At 41.2% G+C, this 21,250-nt stretch overlaps 2 protein-coding genes across 9 annotated transcripts in view; one reads left to right on the forward strand and one right to left on the reverse strand.

The window, feature by feature from the left end:
* Positions 1-10,520, reverse strand: part of plppr1 (phospholipid phosphatase related 1) — a 43,180-nt gene extending 32,660 nt beyond the window's left edge. Inside the window, exons 1-2 of one of the 5 annotated variants that reach the window (XM_088281710.1) lie at positions 10,417-10,512; positions 6,417-6,502 (exon numbers count right to left, since the gene is read on the reverse strand). The gene's annotated coding sequence lies outside the window, so the exon portion shown is untranslated. Of the gene's footprint in view, positions 1-114; positions 302-6,355; positions 6,503-10,416 lie in introns of those variants that run through there. The other 4 variants (XM_088281708.1, XM_088281709.1, XM_088281707.1 and 1 more) reach the window with 4 other exon arrangements.
* A 2,712-nt stretch (positions 10,521-13,232) lies between these two features.
* The window catches only part of palm2akap2 (PALM2 and AKAP2 fusion), a 66,572-nt gene continuing 58,554 nt past the window's right edge, over positions 13,233-21,250 (forward strand). For 3 of the 4 annotated variants that reach the window (XM_088281083.1, XM_088281085.1, XM_088281086.1), the window contains exons 1-3: positions 13,233-13,376; positions 13,551-13,850; positions 19,484-19,535. In XM_088281083.1, the coding sequence (XP_088137209.1) occupies positions 13,804-13,850; positions 19,484-19,535 (99 nt within the window). In that variant the 5' untranslated portion in view covers positions 13,233-13,376; positions 13,551-13,803. Of the gene's footprint in view, positions 13,377-13,454; positions 13,851-19,483; positions 19,536-21,250 lie in introns of those variants that run through there. The other variant, XM_088281084.1, reaches the window with a different exon arrangement.

Raw genomic sequence — 21,250 nt, forward strand, 5'->3', positions numbered from 1 at the left:
GCCTCGGAAACAGACAATAGCGCCTCACCAAGCCTTCTGTGTTTTGTGTGCGTGTATGTCTCCCCCCCCCCACAGCACCCACGACATCACGCACACATGCACGCGCGCGCTTACCGCGATGGGATGGAGCAAGATTGTAGAAAAAAGACGAATCCATGAAAGAAGGGGAAGGTGTGAAGAGCACTCCTATACTCCTACTACTCCTACTACTATTCCACGGGCTGCTCTGCGTGGATGTGAGGGGCATCACGCGGCGTGGATGAGGACGGATGCTGTGCTTTGTCGGAGGGCGGGGACAAGACGCGCAGTGAGCTCTAGTGGAGCGTGTTTAACTCGCTGGGGGGACCTTGTGTTCCGTGCAAGTGGGCTGTCTAGTCCGTCTATTCCCAGTCAGGCTGCCCTTTACAACCCTACGAAGATTCCTTGTTTTTATTCCATTGGGGGTTGTCCAATGCCGATCCGTATTCATGTGGATTTACACAGTGAATAAGACCCTTTTACTCCTGAACAATCGTCAGAAATAGTGCAGAATTCCCCCAAATGACATGAAAACCAAATTGATTATTTAATTGCATCAATATTAAAGATATGATAACAGATGGAAACTAGGGTTCTAATGTTTGTTGGGACATTTGTCACATTGAGAACAACAAAATGTGTTGACTGGGGAAAAAAAGCTTTTTCAAAAAAAATATATTTGTGAAGTGGATGGGAGCAACCAAATCCAAATTATGGGGTAGATTGAATTCAAATAACTAATTTGGCTGTCATCGTCACCCATGACCCCAAGATAGGATCGATGTATTGTAAAACTCATGTAGATATTTAGTAATCATTTTTTTTTTTGGGGGGGGGGGTTGTATATAGTACTTGTTTCTCATTGTACTATAAACTTGTAAAGGATTTTCTCGTGGTTGTGAACCCAAACGCAGGGAAGCGTGTAGGCAAGGTGTTCCCCACCCCCCCAAAATAAATAAATAAATAAATAAATTTAAAAAAGGCAAAACAGGTCTGTAGATTAGCTATAACTACAAACTTAACACTTGTACTAAAAAAAAAGATTCAAAGTAACATACCAAAGGATACGACTCAACATGACAAGACATGGTGATGTGACGATAAACACTAGCAAACATAACAATGAACTGACAAGGACAGAAAGCAACATGGGAACAATGACAAGTCAAGAGTGGCTGGGGGGGGCAGATTGGAAGACACAAGGGACTGGGTCGACGAGTACAAGAGGAAACAAAAGACCCAACGAACAGGGCAAGACGTGAACCACAGGAAAATAAGACAGCATGAACTTGAGTTTCGTTGGATGCACAGATGAGCAGCACTTTCTTTATTTCCCAGTGAGGATCCAATCTTGTGATTATTATAGTCTATTCAGTATATTTATGTAAACACATGACATATACAGTATATAACCAATAATGAGAAGATGAGAAATCATACGTGATTATGACTGTCGGAAAGAGAGTGGCACAGACACATGGAAGGCTGTGATGCACGTTGACGCAACAAGAAGCAAGTGAAGGAAACATTGGTGTGTTCAGTGATCTAGATTCACGATGGCACGCTACATTACACTCTGTCCTCTGTCTACCCCTCTTCAGTCTTCTGCTTTTTTTTTTTTTCCTTCCCAGCTCACTTCTATGAGCCCCCCCCCCCGTCACATTAACCAAACGGAGCAGAAAACATTTTGGAATTGATGTAAAAGCAAGCTGTGCAGCATCTTGGTTTGAATATGAGAATTGGTACAAACTGTGGTTAAGGTACCACAGGATTGGACACACTCACATATATAATTTAAAAAAGAAAAGAATCAAAGATGTTATTTTAGCCAGATCCTTTTTTTCATCATATACTTCCAATGGCGAAATCACTCTGTATTATTTCCAAATGTTTTGATGGCACCCTCAGGAGAAGCCATTTATTATATTCATTCCATCAACAACATGATGTATTATTCCTTCTGTATAAGTGGTGAGCAATTGTGCAAAAAATCTTTAAGACTGAGGCATTTGTGTCCAAATAACTCAGCAGGAATCAAGAATACATTTAAACCTAAAATATGATTTCTCTGACCCGAATTTAGCTACTTTTTTGCTCTTACTTTAAAAATAAGAAAATAAAGGTCAACTGCACTCACATGGGCTTTTGAGACACTTATTTAAAAGAGAAAGGTCACATGGGTGCTGTCCAAATAGATGCCTGAGTCACAAGTATGCAAACTCAGTGCTCTGGTGAAACAGAGGAGCAATTTTGGTGCCTGTTTGGTCCTGTTTCATGCATCCATCCATTTTGAAAGGAACCGTAGTCCACTTTCTCCGACAGTTCAATCTGTCTTTGGAGCAATGAGATATAAATGAGAATTCAACCCGATCTGTCAGGAAAACTACAGTCAGAAATGATAAACTTGTTAAATATTTATACATTATACATATACAGAGATGGGCATTCTGTCCTAATTGTGTTTAATTTGATCAAAGGGATGAAGTGCAATAAATTTAGCCATCTCTACAGTGCGACCCCGGTCCGAGCTCATCTGGGAATTTGTCTCACGTGACGCCAAAAGTCAGAGAAAGGTTCCGGAATGCTCTGTAGGTATAGCTGCGTTCGGCATTGTTTGGGTTTTAAAAAGTGTCGCCCTGTGTTTATAACACAGATAATATCCTATTTAAAAACTGGAGACCAGTGGCCATTTTGTTCTACGCAGCTAATGTAGTACAAATCAAATAAAAAAATTTGGGCTAAATTTAGCTCTTTTTTTTTAGCATTTAATAATTTTAATCAGGTGTGTTTTGTAGTCTGTAAATTGCAGTAAGGAGAAATGGCAGGACGGAAGCACATTAAAAGGACGAGGACGAGATGGGGACACACGGCGATTATTTTATGAATAAGGAGAGGAGGATGAGGGTCACGGACAGAGGGCAGACCAGCAAAATTTGGTCAAGCCCTCATCTCTGTGTACGTGGCCTCAGCTTACAGAGCGTCTTCAGCACAGCAGCGCTTTAGATTGTCGGAACAGTAGGAAGACCACAACAACTAAAGAAATCATTGCAAAAGTGTCCATGCTCTATTTGTATCGGACTTTTGACAAATTACCCCACTTATGCAAGCACTAATCTTAGCGTTATTGTATTATCTGAAGGGACTACACAATATATTGTAGCGTACTCTCACGCAGAAATATCAGCTTACACCTCATCACTGAGTTTGTCACGCTGGAAATGTGGCATTAGTCTTTTAATCTGCTAACAAAGCTTCACTCAGATTCAACAGCTTTGTGGAGAGTTTTGCTTGTACATATAAAAAAAACAGAGGGGGGCAGAGATGAACGCAGGTGAATGGGATATTAAGAATGCCACCTGGTCATACATTAGTCGATTTCTAAATGTTTGATGCTCACAGTCAACTGGGATAGGCATCAGTTCACCTGTCAACCTAATAAAGATATGCGGGCTAGAAAATGGATGGATGAACTGAGCATGTTGCGTTTTTGGACTTTGCTTCGCAAAAATTCATACAGGCTACTTACTGAAGGAACTTTGCAGTCGCTCAATACTGGGACTGCTTTATCGCACCGTGTTCATCTGGGCTTTGTGCGTGTCCATGGCCTCATTATTGGAGAGGCGTATTGATCAGACAGTGTTTGGTTTCTAAGAGTCTCCTAAGCTTGTGAGCGCTAGGTTTCCATGGCGACGGAACAGACTGTCCGCGAAGCGCCGGCCTTGGCTGTGATCAGCGTTCCTGGAGAGACTTTGCAAATGCTTATTCACTCAACATAAACCCGCCGACACGCAGTATAGTAAATCTGGTGTATTTGCAATGAGAATTGTCGTGATTTGCATTTGGTAGCGGGTGTTATTTCATAGACTGACATGCTTACATTTTTTATTAAATGTGTACACAAAAAGGTTTGACTATTATCCCTTAAAATTAATCTATGGCGCCTTTAAATCTTTCCATGACGCCATCTATCCAAACATTCCGCCATTCCGGGAATAGAACACACCTTCCCAAAATGCCTAGTGAGAAATATAAAATCAAGCTGCACTGGTAGTTAGATAATTGGCAAAAGTATATTTTCTATCAGGTGATTGGTTTATCCACAAGCCTTGGCGGGAATATCGACTGTTGCTGATTGAAGTGCACATGAGGGGGCGTGTCTCCAGTGAGCAGGTAGGCGTGGCCTGACAGTGACAACAAGCTTAAATTGCAAATCAAATCATTTTTCATTAGGTTCATTATATATGAATATTACACATTCATGAAAGCAAATTTAGATTTGATTCAGTTTTATCCAACTGAAATATATTCACTTTGACTGTGATTATTATTACATTTTATCATTTCAGTTACTGTTCTTTGGAGCCAAGTTCACAAATTATAAGAAAAAAAAAAACGCATCCCTTCACAGTTTGCACTTTTTGTGGGAGTCGTGCTGATCTGCTGCTATAAATAACTGGGCTGCATGGTCGCCCTGGCAACCAACAAACTGATGGTAGTGGTGGGAATGCTCAGCTCCTCCAGAGAAGCATATTCAGCAAAGGGACAAGCGGTGACACAAGGAGGAATGTAAAGATTGCAAGGGAGAAGTGGCAAGCAAGCGATATGTACAACAATTTTTACAAATTCTTTTCAGTTATTATTTTTTTTTTTTTAATGACAAGTTGGGATCACATGCTGGTGGGTAGCCTCCTCATTTATTATCTACGCTAAGTCCAGTGACTTGCTGGAGTCTAGGTAAGAAAGTCTTCTGGTTAGCCAAGCATGTGTCAACATAAAAGTACAGTTTTGGAGGCCATCTCCTTTTTCCACCAAACACAAAACAGTCTTCATAAAGCTCCCCCCCATAGACTCTACGAACACTCGTTTCAGAAGGCAATAACCACCATTCAGCATTTTATTGCTCGGTTTGAGCATCCCCCCCCCCCACCACCAATTCCCCCAACCTCTTCCTCTCAATAGCCTGAACCAGCCAGATGCCACTTGTGACCTATTGCCTCCATCTGCCTCGCACCATCAGCCTCATCCAGCAGCCATCCTCCTTGACATGTAGCATAGCCTAGCCCTGTGTGTACAGACACTCATGCTGACATGAAGCTTAACGCGATCACAGGGAGCAACGGGAGTAGGTCATTGGTGGGATGCGAAAGGGTGCAAGAGGGCAGGACTGAAGCGCAAGAGGCGGGGGTTGGGCATGTTTAAATGAGTGTGAAAAAAAAGGCAGGGGAAGGGTTAAAGGCGAGGTTGCCTTATGAAGCAGTTGGATGCATAATGGAGACGAGTAGGCCTATAGACAACGACGGCAAAGTAAAGCACAGACGAGAGATGTTCAGGGAGAAGGTGGGCTGAAGGAAACACCAAGATGGGGTTGCGAGAGAGGATTAGTAAGACAAGACAAAAGATCAGCGATGCAAAAATAGGGAATGTCTACTAATTTTATTTTTCACTTTTTACCGCCCGTAATATATATTCGGATGTAGAACAACTTGATAACAGATGTCGTCAATAGCAAGCTCGAGAAGCATGAACGGCGTCACATGGCCCGAAAATGTTATTTCTTTGCAAGGCAGTTTTGTGAATCAATGTCATTTGAGGAGCAACTTTCTAACTTTGTGGAGAATTAGTTTTTAATTTTCTTTTTTTCGCTGGTAAATTGGGAACTGAAGTTTAATTAAAAATCTGCCAATTATATAGCTATATCAATACAATGAATGAACATCAGTTAAAATCACATCAAATAAATCTAGATTTTTTTTTCTTTTTTTTTAAACCCAGCTCTAGTTGTCAGGGATACAATGCTGGATGAATGTGCCTTAAATTTTAGGCCTGTAGTGCTCAAAAATCAGACTTATGACATTTTCAGGACACTTCTGAGTTGTAGCTAAGCGAATATGCACAAAACAAAGTGTGACACAAGCCCAAATTCATATACAGGCGTGCGAGTGCTCTCTCAGGATTTTTCTATGCGTGGGCCATACAGACAAAGGTGAGTTTGGAAGCCTATTTGTATGATTAAATCAGCGAGGAAGGTGGAGGCGACATTCATCTTTATTAACGACTCAGAGGGCTAAATGTTTATGGAGGCAACGTGACTTAACACACACACATACAAACACGCAAAATTGAGCGAGAGAGAGATAGAGTTGCTCAAGGCAGTGACGTGTCAAACAGAGAATGATACAAACAGAAGTTCCATGTGGACTTATATCTGCAACTTTAAACCTTTATGATTTGAATGAACATGTTGGAGGAAAAAAAAAGATATTTCAATATTTTTTGGCCTCAATGATAAATCATGGAGAGTCACATGTGTAGAAAATGAATAATAAAAAATGACAACCGTGTTTGCTTCTTTACGCTTCTCCCTCTACAAGCGTCCTCTCAGATCTCTCCGCTCTCACCCTCTGATTTGGTCTCCTCTCCTCCCTCACAGCGCTTTTATAGGTCAGTGAACACAGCAACGCCGCAAATGTGATAGCCACTCATCCTGTGCACAAATGAAAATACTTGCATGACAACAGATTCGAATAAAATCATAATATAGGACAAAACATGATCAGGGAGACATGCTACACTTTTGCGTTAATGACGAGTTGTGCGGGTTTGTATTGCAATTTGTTTTCTCTTGATTGAAAATTTGGACCTACAGCTAAACAAATGCTCATGTTTGTTTTTGTTGGTTTAACGTAATCTCTTGAAGTCGAGTTGAACAACGCTAATTAATGTCTCGTCCAAGGCTTTGCTGTTTGCCAGTAAATTCCCCGGAGAATAATAACTAAATAAACTTCAATGATATTATTATATGCAAAGAAGAAAAACACTTGAAAATGAGTTCAGAGTACATCAGAGGAAGATTACAAAGTATGAAATTATAATGAATATTTAAGGACACAGAGTTAAGATTTTCAGAGCGTGCTCATTAAATTCTTAAGCGTTGTAGAAGTTTAGTTTTAGATGGGAAAGGTCATGAATACTCAAAAACCGTCATATAAGATATTCCTTACGCGTATTTTATATCTTTGTGCAATATGCAGCGATTAAATGGATGGGATCATGCATGAGGCAAGCCTTCTATCGATCTCGGGCTTGTCCTTTCTTCAGTCAGGTAAATAGTCGGGTTGCACCAGAGCCAGCAATAACCATAATAATAAAGATTGTTGAAATAATTCCCCAGACAACCAAACATTTTGTAAAAACAGCTCAAAGATGGGACACATCTTATTTACGGCAAACCAAATTGTGTCTCATAATCGTCAGACAAACAACCGCCAAAGTTCAGTTTATGTACGTGAATTGTTGTCATAGCTGAAGTTGCAGAATGACAACGAGTGGACTGAAAGTAAATGGTAGCATTTAAAGGAGAATGTCAGCAAAAGGGAGCCGGAGACACAGTCACACCATTGTGTCAGAGGGGATTTGCAACAAGGACGAGGAAGCGGAAAGTGCTGACTAAATTATGGAGAGAGACTCCATGTATTAAGGACGAGAGGATGGCGGCATGCAGATCTTGGCATGGGGAAGAAAACACATTGACAAGAAAAGCAGGCGGATTCTGAACCTTGTAGTTCTCCGCAAGTATCGACTCAGAAGGAGCGGTGTTAAACGGCAGTTTTGTTTTGTCTTGCGCTGTCATGTTCTTGTGCTTTCCGACAAACCAATGTGGTCTTTCAGTTAGATTTTAGCTATGTACCGTTCATGTACACTAGCCTTCTGCCGAGTCAATCATAGTGACCACATTAGTTTCAGCCTAAAAAAAGCAACATCCCCTGCACGTAAAAGTTTATATATTCATCTAAGAACTATGGGGGGTGGGGGTGCGAGGCGCTAAACTAACTTGATCCGCGCCAGCTGCAAGCAGCAGCTGACTGGCGGTCGCGGCTAAACACTGTCCTTCCGCAGTTCACTGATCCTCGCTTCCAGGATGGCGAATAAGACAATTAGCTAATACGCTAATAAACACTTCGGACAAGTATTATAAATAATGGAAGACGAGGAGAAGCGATTCATGTGACACACCCAACAAAAAGAGTAAACAGGGGAAAACGGAGAAGCCATGCTAACTGCTAAACTAATGTTTTTGATTCATCGTATGTTCGTGCTAATCAGATTAGGCTATATAACCCAGTCAAAAATACAGTCGACCCTCACTATTCATAGCGGGGCAGCGCCAAGTGATGAATTGCAAACATCCGCACATAATTGACAGCCACTAGTCATATTTGCAAATTGCATTTTTTTAAAACCCCCAAAATTCTTGACTATGCAGATCTAGACCGCCAATAAACATTTTATAACGTCTAATGTGTTTAGCAAATATTGACAATTAATATTGGCTCTTGCACAGTCTCACATGGTATCGACGTTGAGTTGGTTTGCATTGATAGTTACTAAAACCGATCAATAATCTTTACACTCAGCACTTCTTCTTACTATTGGTTAGCCTTCAGCAGCAATTGATGAATGCTTCAAACCAAAAGGGACGTGATGCTTAACTTATGGTGCACACACACCCACACACACACACACACACACACACACGCACACCCCCCCACGCCCACGCGCACACGCACACACCCATGCATTAAATTAGACTGCATTCACACACAATATCCCTGAGGAATCATATCAATGTCATCAAGAGTGCCTCAGACCAATCACAGTGCTTAGTTAAAAAAAAAAAAAAAGACAGTAACAATGACCCTTAAGTGGAGAAGCCCGCATCACCCCAACTCACAAGAGTGTTGTTTTCTGTGTGTGGGGGTGTGTGTGCGCGTGTACACTGCTCTCCATTTTAATGGCAATTCCGACAGAGCCTTTCCCCATCTCCTCATCACCATGGCAACCAAGCGGGTAAGCGGCCACGTTTGTCCCGGGGGCCTTGGCCTTCTTTTACGTGCCACAGCTACACGTGCACACACACACACACACACACACCCCAACACACACCTACACCACTTCAAACACATTCCAGGATATACATATTTACCCCCACTGGACCTGTAGGAATGCAAATTATTGACATATTCAATTGCAAAACAAACATTTATCCTCGCACACGCGGACTCAAACAGTGTGCACTCACACCCCCTCCAAGCTTTGTGAAAAGAGGGCTCCCTAAAATGATTCAATCCTCCCCCCTCCAAACCAGTGCTTGGGATTTCTGAGTCAGTCGCTTCAAGGGCCTTCCCAGCGATTTTGTCCTTATCAGGAATCCCTACTAAGCCACATTTATGCCAGCCTAATTGAGCTTTTGGCACGTTGTTGTAAAATTCTGTCCAATTTGGCCAGTGGAGCAATGGTGCAGAATTAAATATTAACACTCATTTTTATGATGTTTGTTTCTATAGATGCAAAAAAGCCTTTAGACAGGCATGATGACTAATCAGCATCTGCTATAATTCTGATTTAGCCTCGTCTCACCTCAAACACACTAGAGCAAAAATAGGAGCTTTTCGCAGCTGTGTAAGTGGTTTAAATCAGGGTATTAAAAAAGAAAAAAAAAACAATTGCTGAAGTTTTCTTGCTTAACACAAAATGGCGCCAAGTTGTTTAATATTTCAGTGACTTTGCACTGATGAGAGGAAAGTCATCATGCTTTATCTTCTCCACAATTCTGCCAAGGATGTTGGTGAATTTTTCATCAGCACATATTTGCACAGCTGAAGTGGGTCGCACAGCTCTTGGAGGTTTGAATCTGAAGAGATAAATGTTTTGTTTTTTTTGTTGTTGTTTTGGATGAGCTTAATTTTATGTTATATATTTAATATCACATGTATTACAGTATCATTGATACATAGTCTATATTTATTTAAATTGCAATTGATTTGATTTAGCTGACTTTTCAGTTTAGTCTAGCGTTGACCAGAAATTCTTTAAGACAGTGCCCCCTCACGGTGTTCTTCTGGTAGTGCAGGCTGTTGGAGTACAAGTTTGTAAATACTTATTCTAACATGAACACCAGTCTTCACAATCATAAAAGTGTTAACTGCTACGGGGGTGGGGGGGGTCGCCTAAAATGACATCTGAGTGTGTGTTCTGAATACTTGATGACCCATGACCATTCGCCTTTTTTTTAAATGGAAAGTGTCGTTAAAAAGATGTTAAAATCAAGGAGTCAATGACTAATTTTTAAGCAGTGGTCAAATGTTTTTTCAGCAGAGAAGTGTTGTTTATAGAAGTAATTACAAGGCACGTAAAAAAAGACGTCTTTCCTGTGTCCGTTTGTCGAGGAGGTTAAGAAAGAGGAGGACCTAAAAACGCAGGATAGTGAGGCAGGAGTAATTAAGAGGGGGTTTTAATTGAAGAAACAATAGGCAAAGAGGGAACTTAAAAATTAACTAAAATATCGAAAAGTGCAAAACTACAGGTAACAACGAAAAACAATGACCCAAATTAACTAACCTTGGCGAGACAGGCAGAAAAAAACATGGACACTGACAGTGACATCTGACACGGACAATGCACCGACAAGAACCAAAACTAAACCGGGAACTAAATACAAACAAAATGACGAGACAACGAGGAGCACCTGGCAAAGACACAAAGCATTGGAAGGACCTGATTGGTTAATACTGGGGCTTGGGTGGAACAACGCAGGTGGACACAATGAACATGACGAGACACACCAAACACAAGGAAAAAACATGAAACTAAATACTAAACCAAAAACCACAAATACTGATCATGACATCCTGTACATTTTAGGCCTCCACTTTCCGTTTGTTCTCCAGCTGCTGTAGTAGTGTGTGGCTGCATCACCCGATGCGACTCTCGGAGGAGTTCTCATCAACATGCCAGGTGCGTCACCAAAGCATCTGTAAGTGTCATGTGAAACAGCTACTAAAACTCAACTCTGGCTTCCCCTTCCGCTTTCCAAAATGTGAAGAAATTATCCACAAGTGTGAATGTGAATAGAAATGATTGTCTATATGTGCCCTACGGTTGCCTGGCAACCCGTCCAAGGCGAACACTTGCTACAAGTCACCGGCCACTCTAATGAGAACAATAGGTATCGGACAATGAATGGTTTATTATACTAAATAACCCAAAACATTTTTTTTAATTCAAAGGATTATTAATAAAGTCAGGTAATAATGTAAATGTGTTTATGTTTCGTTTCATAGATGTCATTCGATAGTGCAGACGTACATCACGTGTTGACTGCTTCACGGCCACCACTTTGACCTCAATGACCTCATGAGGAGCCAAGTGATGGGACATTGTGATTTCCGATGAATGTTGCAGAAGGATCATTACAAAATGTAAACCCTTGATTGACAGAAATCACGTGTTGCGTCGTGATATTTATATGTTTCCATTGTGAGACATCACATCACGTGATTAGTGTCCTCATTAATCATTAATAATAACATAATTAGAGCAAATTTGTTGCTTCGAAATCTGGTAAGCCATTGTATTACTCAAGTACACAAAACGTGAGCTTCAAAAAGGTTTGTCCCTTTCTAGTGCGTAATCATCCACAAGAGGGCACTGTGCTCCATATGTCAAAAGAACAACCACAAATACTGTCGCTTCTATTGGGTATTTTTTCAGACCAAAGATGTTTCTTTTGTCACCTTTTGAAATTCCACTCAAAAATAAATAGCAGATTCATTTTGAAATACAATGTTGCTTTACTACGATGAAGTCACCTCCTGATAATTGTTGTTGTTGTTGGTGGTTATTGTTGTATTGCACTGGAGAGGGGAGCCCTCTAATCTGGTTGCACACTTGAGTACAATGACAATAAAGGGATTTCTAATGTCTAATTTCTAAATAAATGATAACACTGTGAATAGAGCTGCAGTGTGCGTAAGAAGCTGAGTGCCTGCATGCGTGCGACCTGATGTAAGGTCACTCCCTCAACTTGATGAGCGGCCTTGGGATAATTGGCATATGCTGCAACGTGATAGCGATGAAGTCCACATGAATGAAAGCCACTGAGGGCAGAGAGAAGAGGCAGATAAGACTAGAAGAAGAAAGTGCCTCCAGAAGACTTGATATGGACTGTGTGTCACTCAAATATGGGAAACATTTTGGCTCGCAAAAACTTTTGACGGGGGCTTTCACTAGAAAGTCTCAGTACGGAAATGGTGTCCACTTTATCTCAATAATATGAGAATTTGATTAATGACTACTTAGAATTTCGGGGGGAAAAAAAGATACAATCAACAGACTGTAGATACCAGTTCAGTAGTCAAAGAACTGCAATGTGTCCAGTTCCATCCTCGTCAAATTGCAGTTGACGCATGTCACGATGCTAAATTTTCAGTCGCATTACGCTAATATTAAACACACAAGCTAGCGAAATGAGTAACAATTGCATGTACGAAGTCCGCTCGTCACACAATGCGGCCAGCATTTTTCGGACTTTTGAAATTATTGTTGCTTTCATTTGCTGAAGGAAAATTCCTGAAATGTCCTCATTGTGAAGCGACTCACGTCTAATGTGAACATCCACTCATATTATGCGAAAAAGATGTTTTGCGTGACTGATTTCATCTCAATGTGATTCCAAGCGGTTTAAGAAAGAATGAAATGCTGTGTGATTAAATACATCAATAAATACAGCATAATTGAAGCATTCTGGTAGATCCTTAGCGATATGCACTTACTTTGGGAGCATGAAACATTTTTGATACAAACACAGCAGCTCTAACCGTGGTGCAGTCTGTAAATCCTCCGTAGATTATGCGTGACCCTTTCCAAAATGGCTTCATCTGGCACCAGTGGCCACATTCCTGGGGATTGAAATGTTTCCTGTTGCCTATAGATAGATGTATAGAATAGGTTTACAATATAATAGTTGTAAGTTAGCCATTAAGGAAGCAAAAGTTTGTATGTGTGGCTTATAATTTAAATGTGAGATGGGGGTGGGATTTAATTAGTTTTCTTCTTCACATTCTTTTTTTCTTTCTGTTTGTTATAAATATATCACCCTATTATTTATTTATTGAAAAGAAGATGTGTAAGCTAGCCTGCTAGAAAAAAAACCCCTCCATGTGCTCTTTATTAGGGGTGTCAAAAAAAATCTTTACTCAACTATCTTGACTTTCTATGCTAGGATTCAATAAATCAATGACAAAGTTCAGAATCGATTTTCACCATTTTTCAAACAGCAAAGGTGAAGCTACCACTTTCCTCCAGCAGATGGCAACGCGGAGCCAATTTGTTGTGGCGCGAAGCATTCAGCAGAGTCACACTACGTCATCTGAATGAGCCAATGTCTGAGTCATGGCAAAACAAATGGTGAGGGAAAATAGCAAAAACTGTGACATTGAATCGCAAACCGCATTATAATCAACAATTGTAGTAAAATTGGAATCACCACACAAGTATTATGACCTGAATCAAATCTATAGGTAAGTGAATCGTCCCGCCCTTACAATCATCCTGGAATTACCGTGTAGTTGCTTCTGGATGGATGTTTTCTTAATCTGTGGGTAATCACTGTGTGCAATCAGTTGACATACAAGTGACCCCGCTAATGCGTTCTCTCTCATACACACTCGGTATGCTCCCCTCCGTCCCTTCAGAGCAGGGCGATGCAGGGATGGAGGAGCTGCAGCAGCTTCCCTGACAGATAGCGTGACGAACACTCGCACTAAAAAGGCAGGAGGAAGGAGAAGGAGGATGAGAAGCTAAGGAGGACGTGGGAGGAGGAGGAGAGGGCAGGAGGAGGAAAGGAAATAGAAAGACAACGCCATCAAAACGGACGACGACGGACAGCAGAAGTAGAAAGGGGGGCGGGGGGCGGAGAAGAGAAGAAGAGCAGAGGGTGTTGCAGCCATGATGTCGGACGCAGCAGTGCAGAGGAACGGCACGGCGGCAGGACGGTGAGTTGACACTTCATCATTCATCTCCATCCGTCTCTTCCCCGGTGTCTCCCCTCTCTGTGCATGTACTCCTACATTTCTCGCCCCTTCCATTTGACACGGGTTGTCATGGGGACCGGAGCCCAGTCATGGTGAGGCTGCTGCTCAGTCATGACTCGAGAGGAGACACGCGGAACACAATGTGCACTCCTCCCTTTGCCGTGCCTCGTGTACACTCACACTCCCTCTGCAGAGCACTGTGCAATCAGCAAAGTGTTACATGGAATCTGTCACCATCTTTCATCACGTGTCATGTGTGTGTGTGCTCCTTTTCTTGGATATTTGCATCTTCAACTTCAACACCATAATATATAGCGCAGTGAGTGTGTGTAATGTTGCATGTTCAGCATTGAGAATGTGCAGACTGCAGCCTCCTTGTGTCAGCAAAACTGCAGGCTGCATCATGCAATGCGTTTGAATATGGTTAGAGGACATGTATTTTTCTCTCCAGTCAGGGGAGGACTTAGCTTTAGGCAAAAAAAAAAGTGGCCCCAGGATCTCCCAAAGCCCAAAATGGGAGCATCACCAAATGCTGTTTTGAGGCTGATTGATTATTACCTGTGCACTGAGCAACTCGGGTGTCATTTTTATATTCCACAAACGCAATATTAAACAGAATATCGAGTTTAGACTAGTGGAGGCATGTTGTACACATTATTATTACTTTTTTGACTTGACTTTAATTGCCATTTGTTTCTTTATTGAAACAAAAATACACCTCTTAATAGTTACTTTACAACTACTACAGAATGACATAAAACGTTGAGGTGTCAGTGAATTGGCCTTGGATGGAGCAGATCCCATTAAAATATAATTAATTTAAAAATAAATAATGCATAATACAATTTTGGTGCTGATCCAACAGATGATTGAAAGCAGTCGGCGGTCTCACAAGTGCTTTTCTACTTCCATCTGCGCATTATACAAATCATCCTGTCGGATGGTGAGATTACGACGTAGTCTGGAATGTCATGAAGATGAATGATAATTAAGCTTTTCTAAGGCATCAGAGATCAAGTAGTACATAGAGTTGATGTGTGAAGAAAATGCATTACAATACATTATAATCTGAAATATACCCACCAACGCCCAGGGACTAAAATTCAACCCTGTCAGCAGTTTTTTCAAGCATATGCATTCCGTCTGCTGCATGATACATAAGCCTACATACTAGTAATGATATTTTCATCCATCTGGCTTTGCACATAAAGTTACACAATGCTATATTAAGTTGAATCAGAATCATAATATTGTTCTGGTTATTCAAATATCACACTGTGCAGTTATTTTCTTATTATTATCTGGGAGTGAATTGTCGATAGTGCCACTGACTGTCACCGTCGCTTTAAGAGACGGACGGGACAGGTGCATTGTGGGTTGCATGTAGCGGCATACATGTTATCATGAACATCTAAATTGATGCCTTTTCTTCATTCAACCGGGGCCAAAATGTGCTTTTGAGAATGAGAAAGACACGTCGCCACAGTGATGCTGTAGTAAGATGAGAAGAGTGGGAGATGCTTTGTGGGTGTACTGTATCATGCTATTACTGGACATATTCATATGACTGGCAGTACAGAAACAAAATCCAATCATTTTTGTCTACTCACTTACACACTGGCTTGTGCCGCTTTCACGTTGGCAGTATATATATATATATATATATATATATATATATATATACTACTTTAGATTACAAAATACTATGAATTTGTTGCAGACTGACATGCATCATCATAAAAGTAATTTAGCTTTTTTGCTGCTTGTCCTCATTGGTAGTAATGGACAAATGAAGCTTCATGTAGCAAATGTGATATTTCTGACTCCTCTAGATAGCCCTCTTGGCTTAAAGAGGCAGTGGGAATGTAACACTTGTCTGTTGCACTTGCGCAGAAGTAGAGGAATAAAAAATACATATATATCACACGTGCTTCATGAAGCTTCATTTTTTCCCCCATCACTAATCATTAGGGTCAAGGGTAAGCTGGAACCTTTCTTAGCTAACTTTGGGTGAGTCTTCAATATTGAGAGCTGTTTCAATGGAGCCTCCATGCATAAATAACTTATCACACCTACACAACAACACGCTTTGGAAATTGTAAGACATTATGACTTCATGGCGGTCAACATTGTCCCTTAATTGCACAGTAGGCCTCCGATTTTACACTGGAATCAATGTTCTGACCTTGGTGCCAATCCTCAACTAAAAAGAATCCATTTTCCAGGCCTGTGTGGGGGTGCAAATGCCTCACTATCAAATTCTTCAGCCCCGTCCTGCACAATTGAAAGCAGCTATTTTGCATTGTATATATTGCAAACCGACAATTGCACGCAAACATCAAACAAATGCTTCCAGATTTGTTTAGAGTTTCTGATTATGTTCCAATATGCTACGAAAGCAGAGAAGATGACATACTGGCTGTGTCACATGTAAACAACTAGACCTCCCTGATATATTTAAATATGCGTGTGATCAAGCTCTGGTAGCCTCATTAGCAGAAAAATTGCTTCTTGAGGTTAAGCATTCACTCAAGCACATGCAAGCGTTTACTTTATTTGGGGGTATTTACTAAGTCCCCTTTCCTCCCTTACACTCTGTGTATGTTGTTATTTTCCTCAATGTGTGTGTGTGTTGGGGTGTGTGGGGGTGTGTGTGTGTGTGTGTGTGTTATTCTGCTTCTGGTTCCACATCTGGAGGCCATTACGTCTGAGTCGGGATTGAGGGTGGGCGGAGCCGGGCTGACTCTGCAGTGAGGTCATTGTGTCGTCGTGGCGATGCAGACGAACAATGATGCCGTTGTCTCAGGAGGTGGGCAACTGTGAAACTGACCAGAATGGAGAGGTTAGAGGGTGACGAGCTGGCACAATTTTTTTGAGGTGACAAAGAAGGCGGCATGAGTGTATCGAAACAGAACTATGTGCTGTGGGGACTTGGAAAGGTTGTGATAAATAGAAGTATGTGGAGAATGACGATGTGCGCAGGCCAAGCAGTGTCATGGTGTGATTGGTGTTCCTCCAGGTTGCAGAGAAATGCCAGACTCAAGTCTTTGACTGCTGTGCGCTCTCAAGGCAGACAGCTGCACAACTCAGTCTGGTTACGAGACACGAAATAATCTACATGCGCATGTCCCAGCATGGATACAGTTTCATTTGACCCATCAACAGTGAGTTGCAGAACATGATATGATCGCATTGTAAAGCAGCATCTTGGAGAAATTAGAAATGACGATAAATAAGTCAGAGATGTACGGCTGAAATGCCAATGAAATAACACATTGTAGTTTAAAAAAAATGCAATAGTGACAACATTAAGCAGAATCAAAATGAGAATATTTAAAACTTATACAGTATTTCATGGCGCTAATAAACACCATGTCTTTATTAATGTTAATTAAAACCAGATCTTCAATAAATAAATATTTTAACTCCTGTTTTGCTCTCTGCGGGGGAAAAAATGGCAGCTGATGTGACTAAGTGGATGTAATAACCTTCACGATGATATCCGATACCACCACATTGTGTCTTTTCCGCATGACAAACGGCCTGCACAGCAGACATGATATCTGAAACGATGAAGTTTACAGTGAACATGTTAACAATGAACCTGAAAAAAATCTGAGGGTGGAAAAAGTTGGAACGTTATCCGGTGTTGGAAAAAAAAACACTTAAAAAAGATGTAAGTAGAGCAAAAACTTCGGCCACCAATCTAATAAACAGGCTGCCGCTAATAGACGCCTATTACTCTCTGCAGTTAAGCAAATAAAAGCCTTCAGCCGCTATGTGTGGAATAGCATTGCTGTGCGACTCTCATTGCCACTCACACTTAACTTTCTCACACTGTGATGTGATGATCAGTCAAATTGCTTTTTCTCGCACTGGTCGCCTTCAAATGTTTTCATCAGCGTTCAAATGCGCAGCTGCCTCGAGATATGAGTTTAATTTGTTCTGTGACTACATTCGACACTCAAAATTGTTTGATCTCAAATTAGCGTTCAGCAATAAAATGACTAGAAATCCCAATTTTTTTTTTTTTTTTGGGGCATTAATTAATTTGAAGCCTAATTTTTGAAGAATTGTTCACTCTCTACCAAAGTGTTGAGTTGAGAACATTTTTCATTTATTGGTGCCTAGCAACAGCCCAATAACATGACAACTACTGTCCAGCTGCAGTTTCGTTTTGTGTTGCTCTTCTCACTACCTGACCAAAAGTCAGTTTATGTCTGAGCATGTTTGCATGTACAGTGTAGGTGTGTGTATGCGTGTTACATGCTTCTGTATTCCCCGGCGAGTCTTGCGGCACTCGTGCTGTTTTTTTTCCCTTATAAGGACGTTAGCCTCTGCAAGGGGGTAGAAAAAGTCTTGAGAGGAATGAAGGAGGGTAGAAAAAGAAAGTGATTGTGAGCTAATGTTGAGGATGAGAGAGGTAGGCATCTAGGAGGGAAGGATGAAATTGAAAAAGTATACTATTTTTCCAGGTTTAATCCAAATTGTGATGTTTCAGGCATCTTAATCAGACTTCTGATGTACATCATATAATTTTACAATGAGGTTTTGTTTCTGAGGTTAAATGACATCACTGATGCTTTCGAGCTAATAAGAGACTGCTTGGCGTTCGGATTTCTTGGCTCAAGGCATTCCTCTCAAAATCACAGTCAAACTTTGGCGGGCTCATAATGATGATGTCACCCTTGATGATTACTGTTGATGAGGGTGTTGCATCTGGAAATGCTTGTACATGTTGTTTAAGAGAACAAGGGCAGTGTTATTTGGCAAATGTGTATGGTTCATCCAAGCAGAGCAATTTGCATCACTGAGTTGGTTGGCTGATCATAAATGGACGACCCTGATCTATCGACGTATCACTGAATTACACAGCTGTGGGAATTGACTTTGAAGGTTCTACTGCGATCACAAATGACTCTTGGAGAATTTGCAAATTAATTCATTGCCTCAGTCATTGACCTGCTGAAAACAAGTTTTATTGGCAACACAGCGCTTCAGGAAGGTTTAGTGTTTAGTCTTTCCAGTGTTGCGAGCCAAGTGCAATGCCAAGAAATGGTAACCAGATTGATGAGGTTGTGTTTTGCTTCTTCTCCAATCAGACCTGCATGTCAAAACCAATCAAATTAATACCTACAGAAAATATCTGTTTACTCATTGTAACTCTTAGTGGTAGTCCCGCCGCCTCATGTCTCACCGTGTCCCATACGCTGTCACTTCCCTCCCTCTCCCGCAGCTGCTCCTCCCAGCTGTTTAATCACACATGGGCTCTTGCCTAAAAAAAGAGAGAGGGAGGGAAGCAGGGGGCGAATGGGAGGAGAGACAGCGGCCCAAAAGAACGAGTGGCTGATCGCGACAGAGAGTGGGAGGCTCATGGCCTGTGAATGAGAGATCTTTGCTCGCTGCCCACTGTCTGTTGGATTATTCCTGAGGAAGGAGCTTATCCGGACACCCCCTGTGCCCCCTCTGCTCTACCCCCCTTGAACTTCCATCAGAGTGTCTCACATTTAGGACCCCCAGCTCTCCCGAGGTCTCACCTCTCGTTCTCCTTTCACCCTTCCCCACCTCCCCTCTCCCCTGCTTTCCCCTCTCAGGATGTCGTGTGAGGAGGCTCAGCTCCACAAAGAGAGGCTGCAGGCCTTGGCGGTAAGTCATAGCGTCTTCCAACTCTCAGTCTTGCCTCGGTCATGTCCGCTTGCCTGTGATTAGCTCAAACTCTTTTCATCTACCTGTCTGCTGTTCACTTTGCCATCTGTGAAGCACCTTTGAAGTCCTACAGCCTCATTCACTGACATGTGTCTCATCTACAGCTGCGTTCATTCATGTTTCATCTGCTTCAATTGGATGCAATTAGGCAGTCGAGAGAAGAGATAACAGGGAAGGTGTGTGTTTGTGCGGGTGTGTTTGAATTAAACAAGATGGTGTCTTTGGTAAAATAAAATGGTTTTAATAGAGCAGTATTTAGTATAGTTTGGGTAAAAAAATTGCACTTTGTCACTGTCTGATGTCAAACTTAGTGTGTCCAGTTTGAAGGTTTTATAGGTGCAAGAATAGTTTTAGTAGTTGGTGGTAGTTAGGTCTGCGACTAACGATTATATTGATAATCGAATCATCTATCGATTTTCTCGTTTGTTTTTGTTGATTGGTATTGAAAAACAGGACGTTATTTCAAATTGACAGCATATAAAATGTACAAACAGAAATAATGATTCAGTTACAGGTTTGATCCATATTATGGCAGAAAAATGGCAACATTGTTGATCGTTACTTTCCAAAATAAAAGCAGATGTTTGCAACTATCGTATTTTGAAAAGAACACAAAGATAATCAGTTTGCTTTCATGGAAGACTACCGAAATCGGAGCACAATGTAAAAACTGTTCACAGTCTGACATTCAGAGGATTTGGACAATTTTAAAGTAAATAAGGTTTCGATTCATGAATTATCAACATATTTATTTATTTGATAATCGATTAGTTGCCAATTAATTGCTGCACTTCATAGTATTCACCAAAAATATTATCAGCCAAGCTATCAGTGTGTGTTGTACATGTGCATGTATCATTTTGAAATACTCAAGCAGTCCAGAATGCTGGGGTCCAAAATGGAAAATATGCATAGTATGTAGCCTCCAATTGCAAGTGGATATAGAGGTACAAGGACACATTTCCACTATGTTAACATAGGAAAGCATATCCAGTGGAAATCTAAACAAGGAGCCATGTAGTTATTTTATGTATTTATTTTTTTTAAGTTCCTTGATGAGAAAGGTTTTTACTCACAACAAATTTGCAATCAAGGACAGAGGCATCTGGAGAAGTGCCGGGCCGTCTGCTGATAGCGCTTCCGAGCAGCAGTCAGACCTGGGTTCCCTGCCTGTGACTAAATTTGGCGCCAGCCATAACCAAAGCATACCACACACACTAAAAAGGCACAGGAACACACACATTCCCATAACACACAAGTAAGGGGAAGCGCAGCGGCGGCTGCTGCAGATGGAGAAACACTTTTAGCCACATTGAAACATGGCAGCCATACCAAGCCTCATTTACGTCCACTAGCTTGGCATGTTAAAAAGTGGAAAGTTCTCATTGTGTGGAAAAGAGCTGGGCACATTTTGTAGTTTTATACTTTGGGGTGATGCACATTGCCAAGAAAAAAGATTTTTGCAACGCATGCAGATTATGGTGGCAGCTGTTGTAAACTTTCCCTTACAAAGTATTGTGCTATATAGTCATAGTAGAAATATCCTACTTGAGGTTCTGTGAGTGCCAAATCTGTGCTTATAAAGAACATTGTACCGTTGGATGCTGGTAAATCATTTGAGCCGGTCTGTCTCTGTCTCCCAAAGACAGTAACAG

Source organism: Idiotropiscis lumnitzeri, chromosome 18 (genome assembly GCF_059441095.1).
Source record: "Idiotropiscis lumnitzeri isolate Australia: NSW breed Sydney's pygmy pipehorse chromosome 18, RoL_Ilum_1.0, whole genome shotgun sequence".
In the NCBI taxonomy this organism is placed as follows: Eukaryota; Metazoa; Chordata; class Actinopteri; order Syngnathiformes; family Syngnathidae; genus Idiotropiscis; species Idiotropiscis lumnitzeri.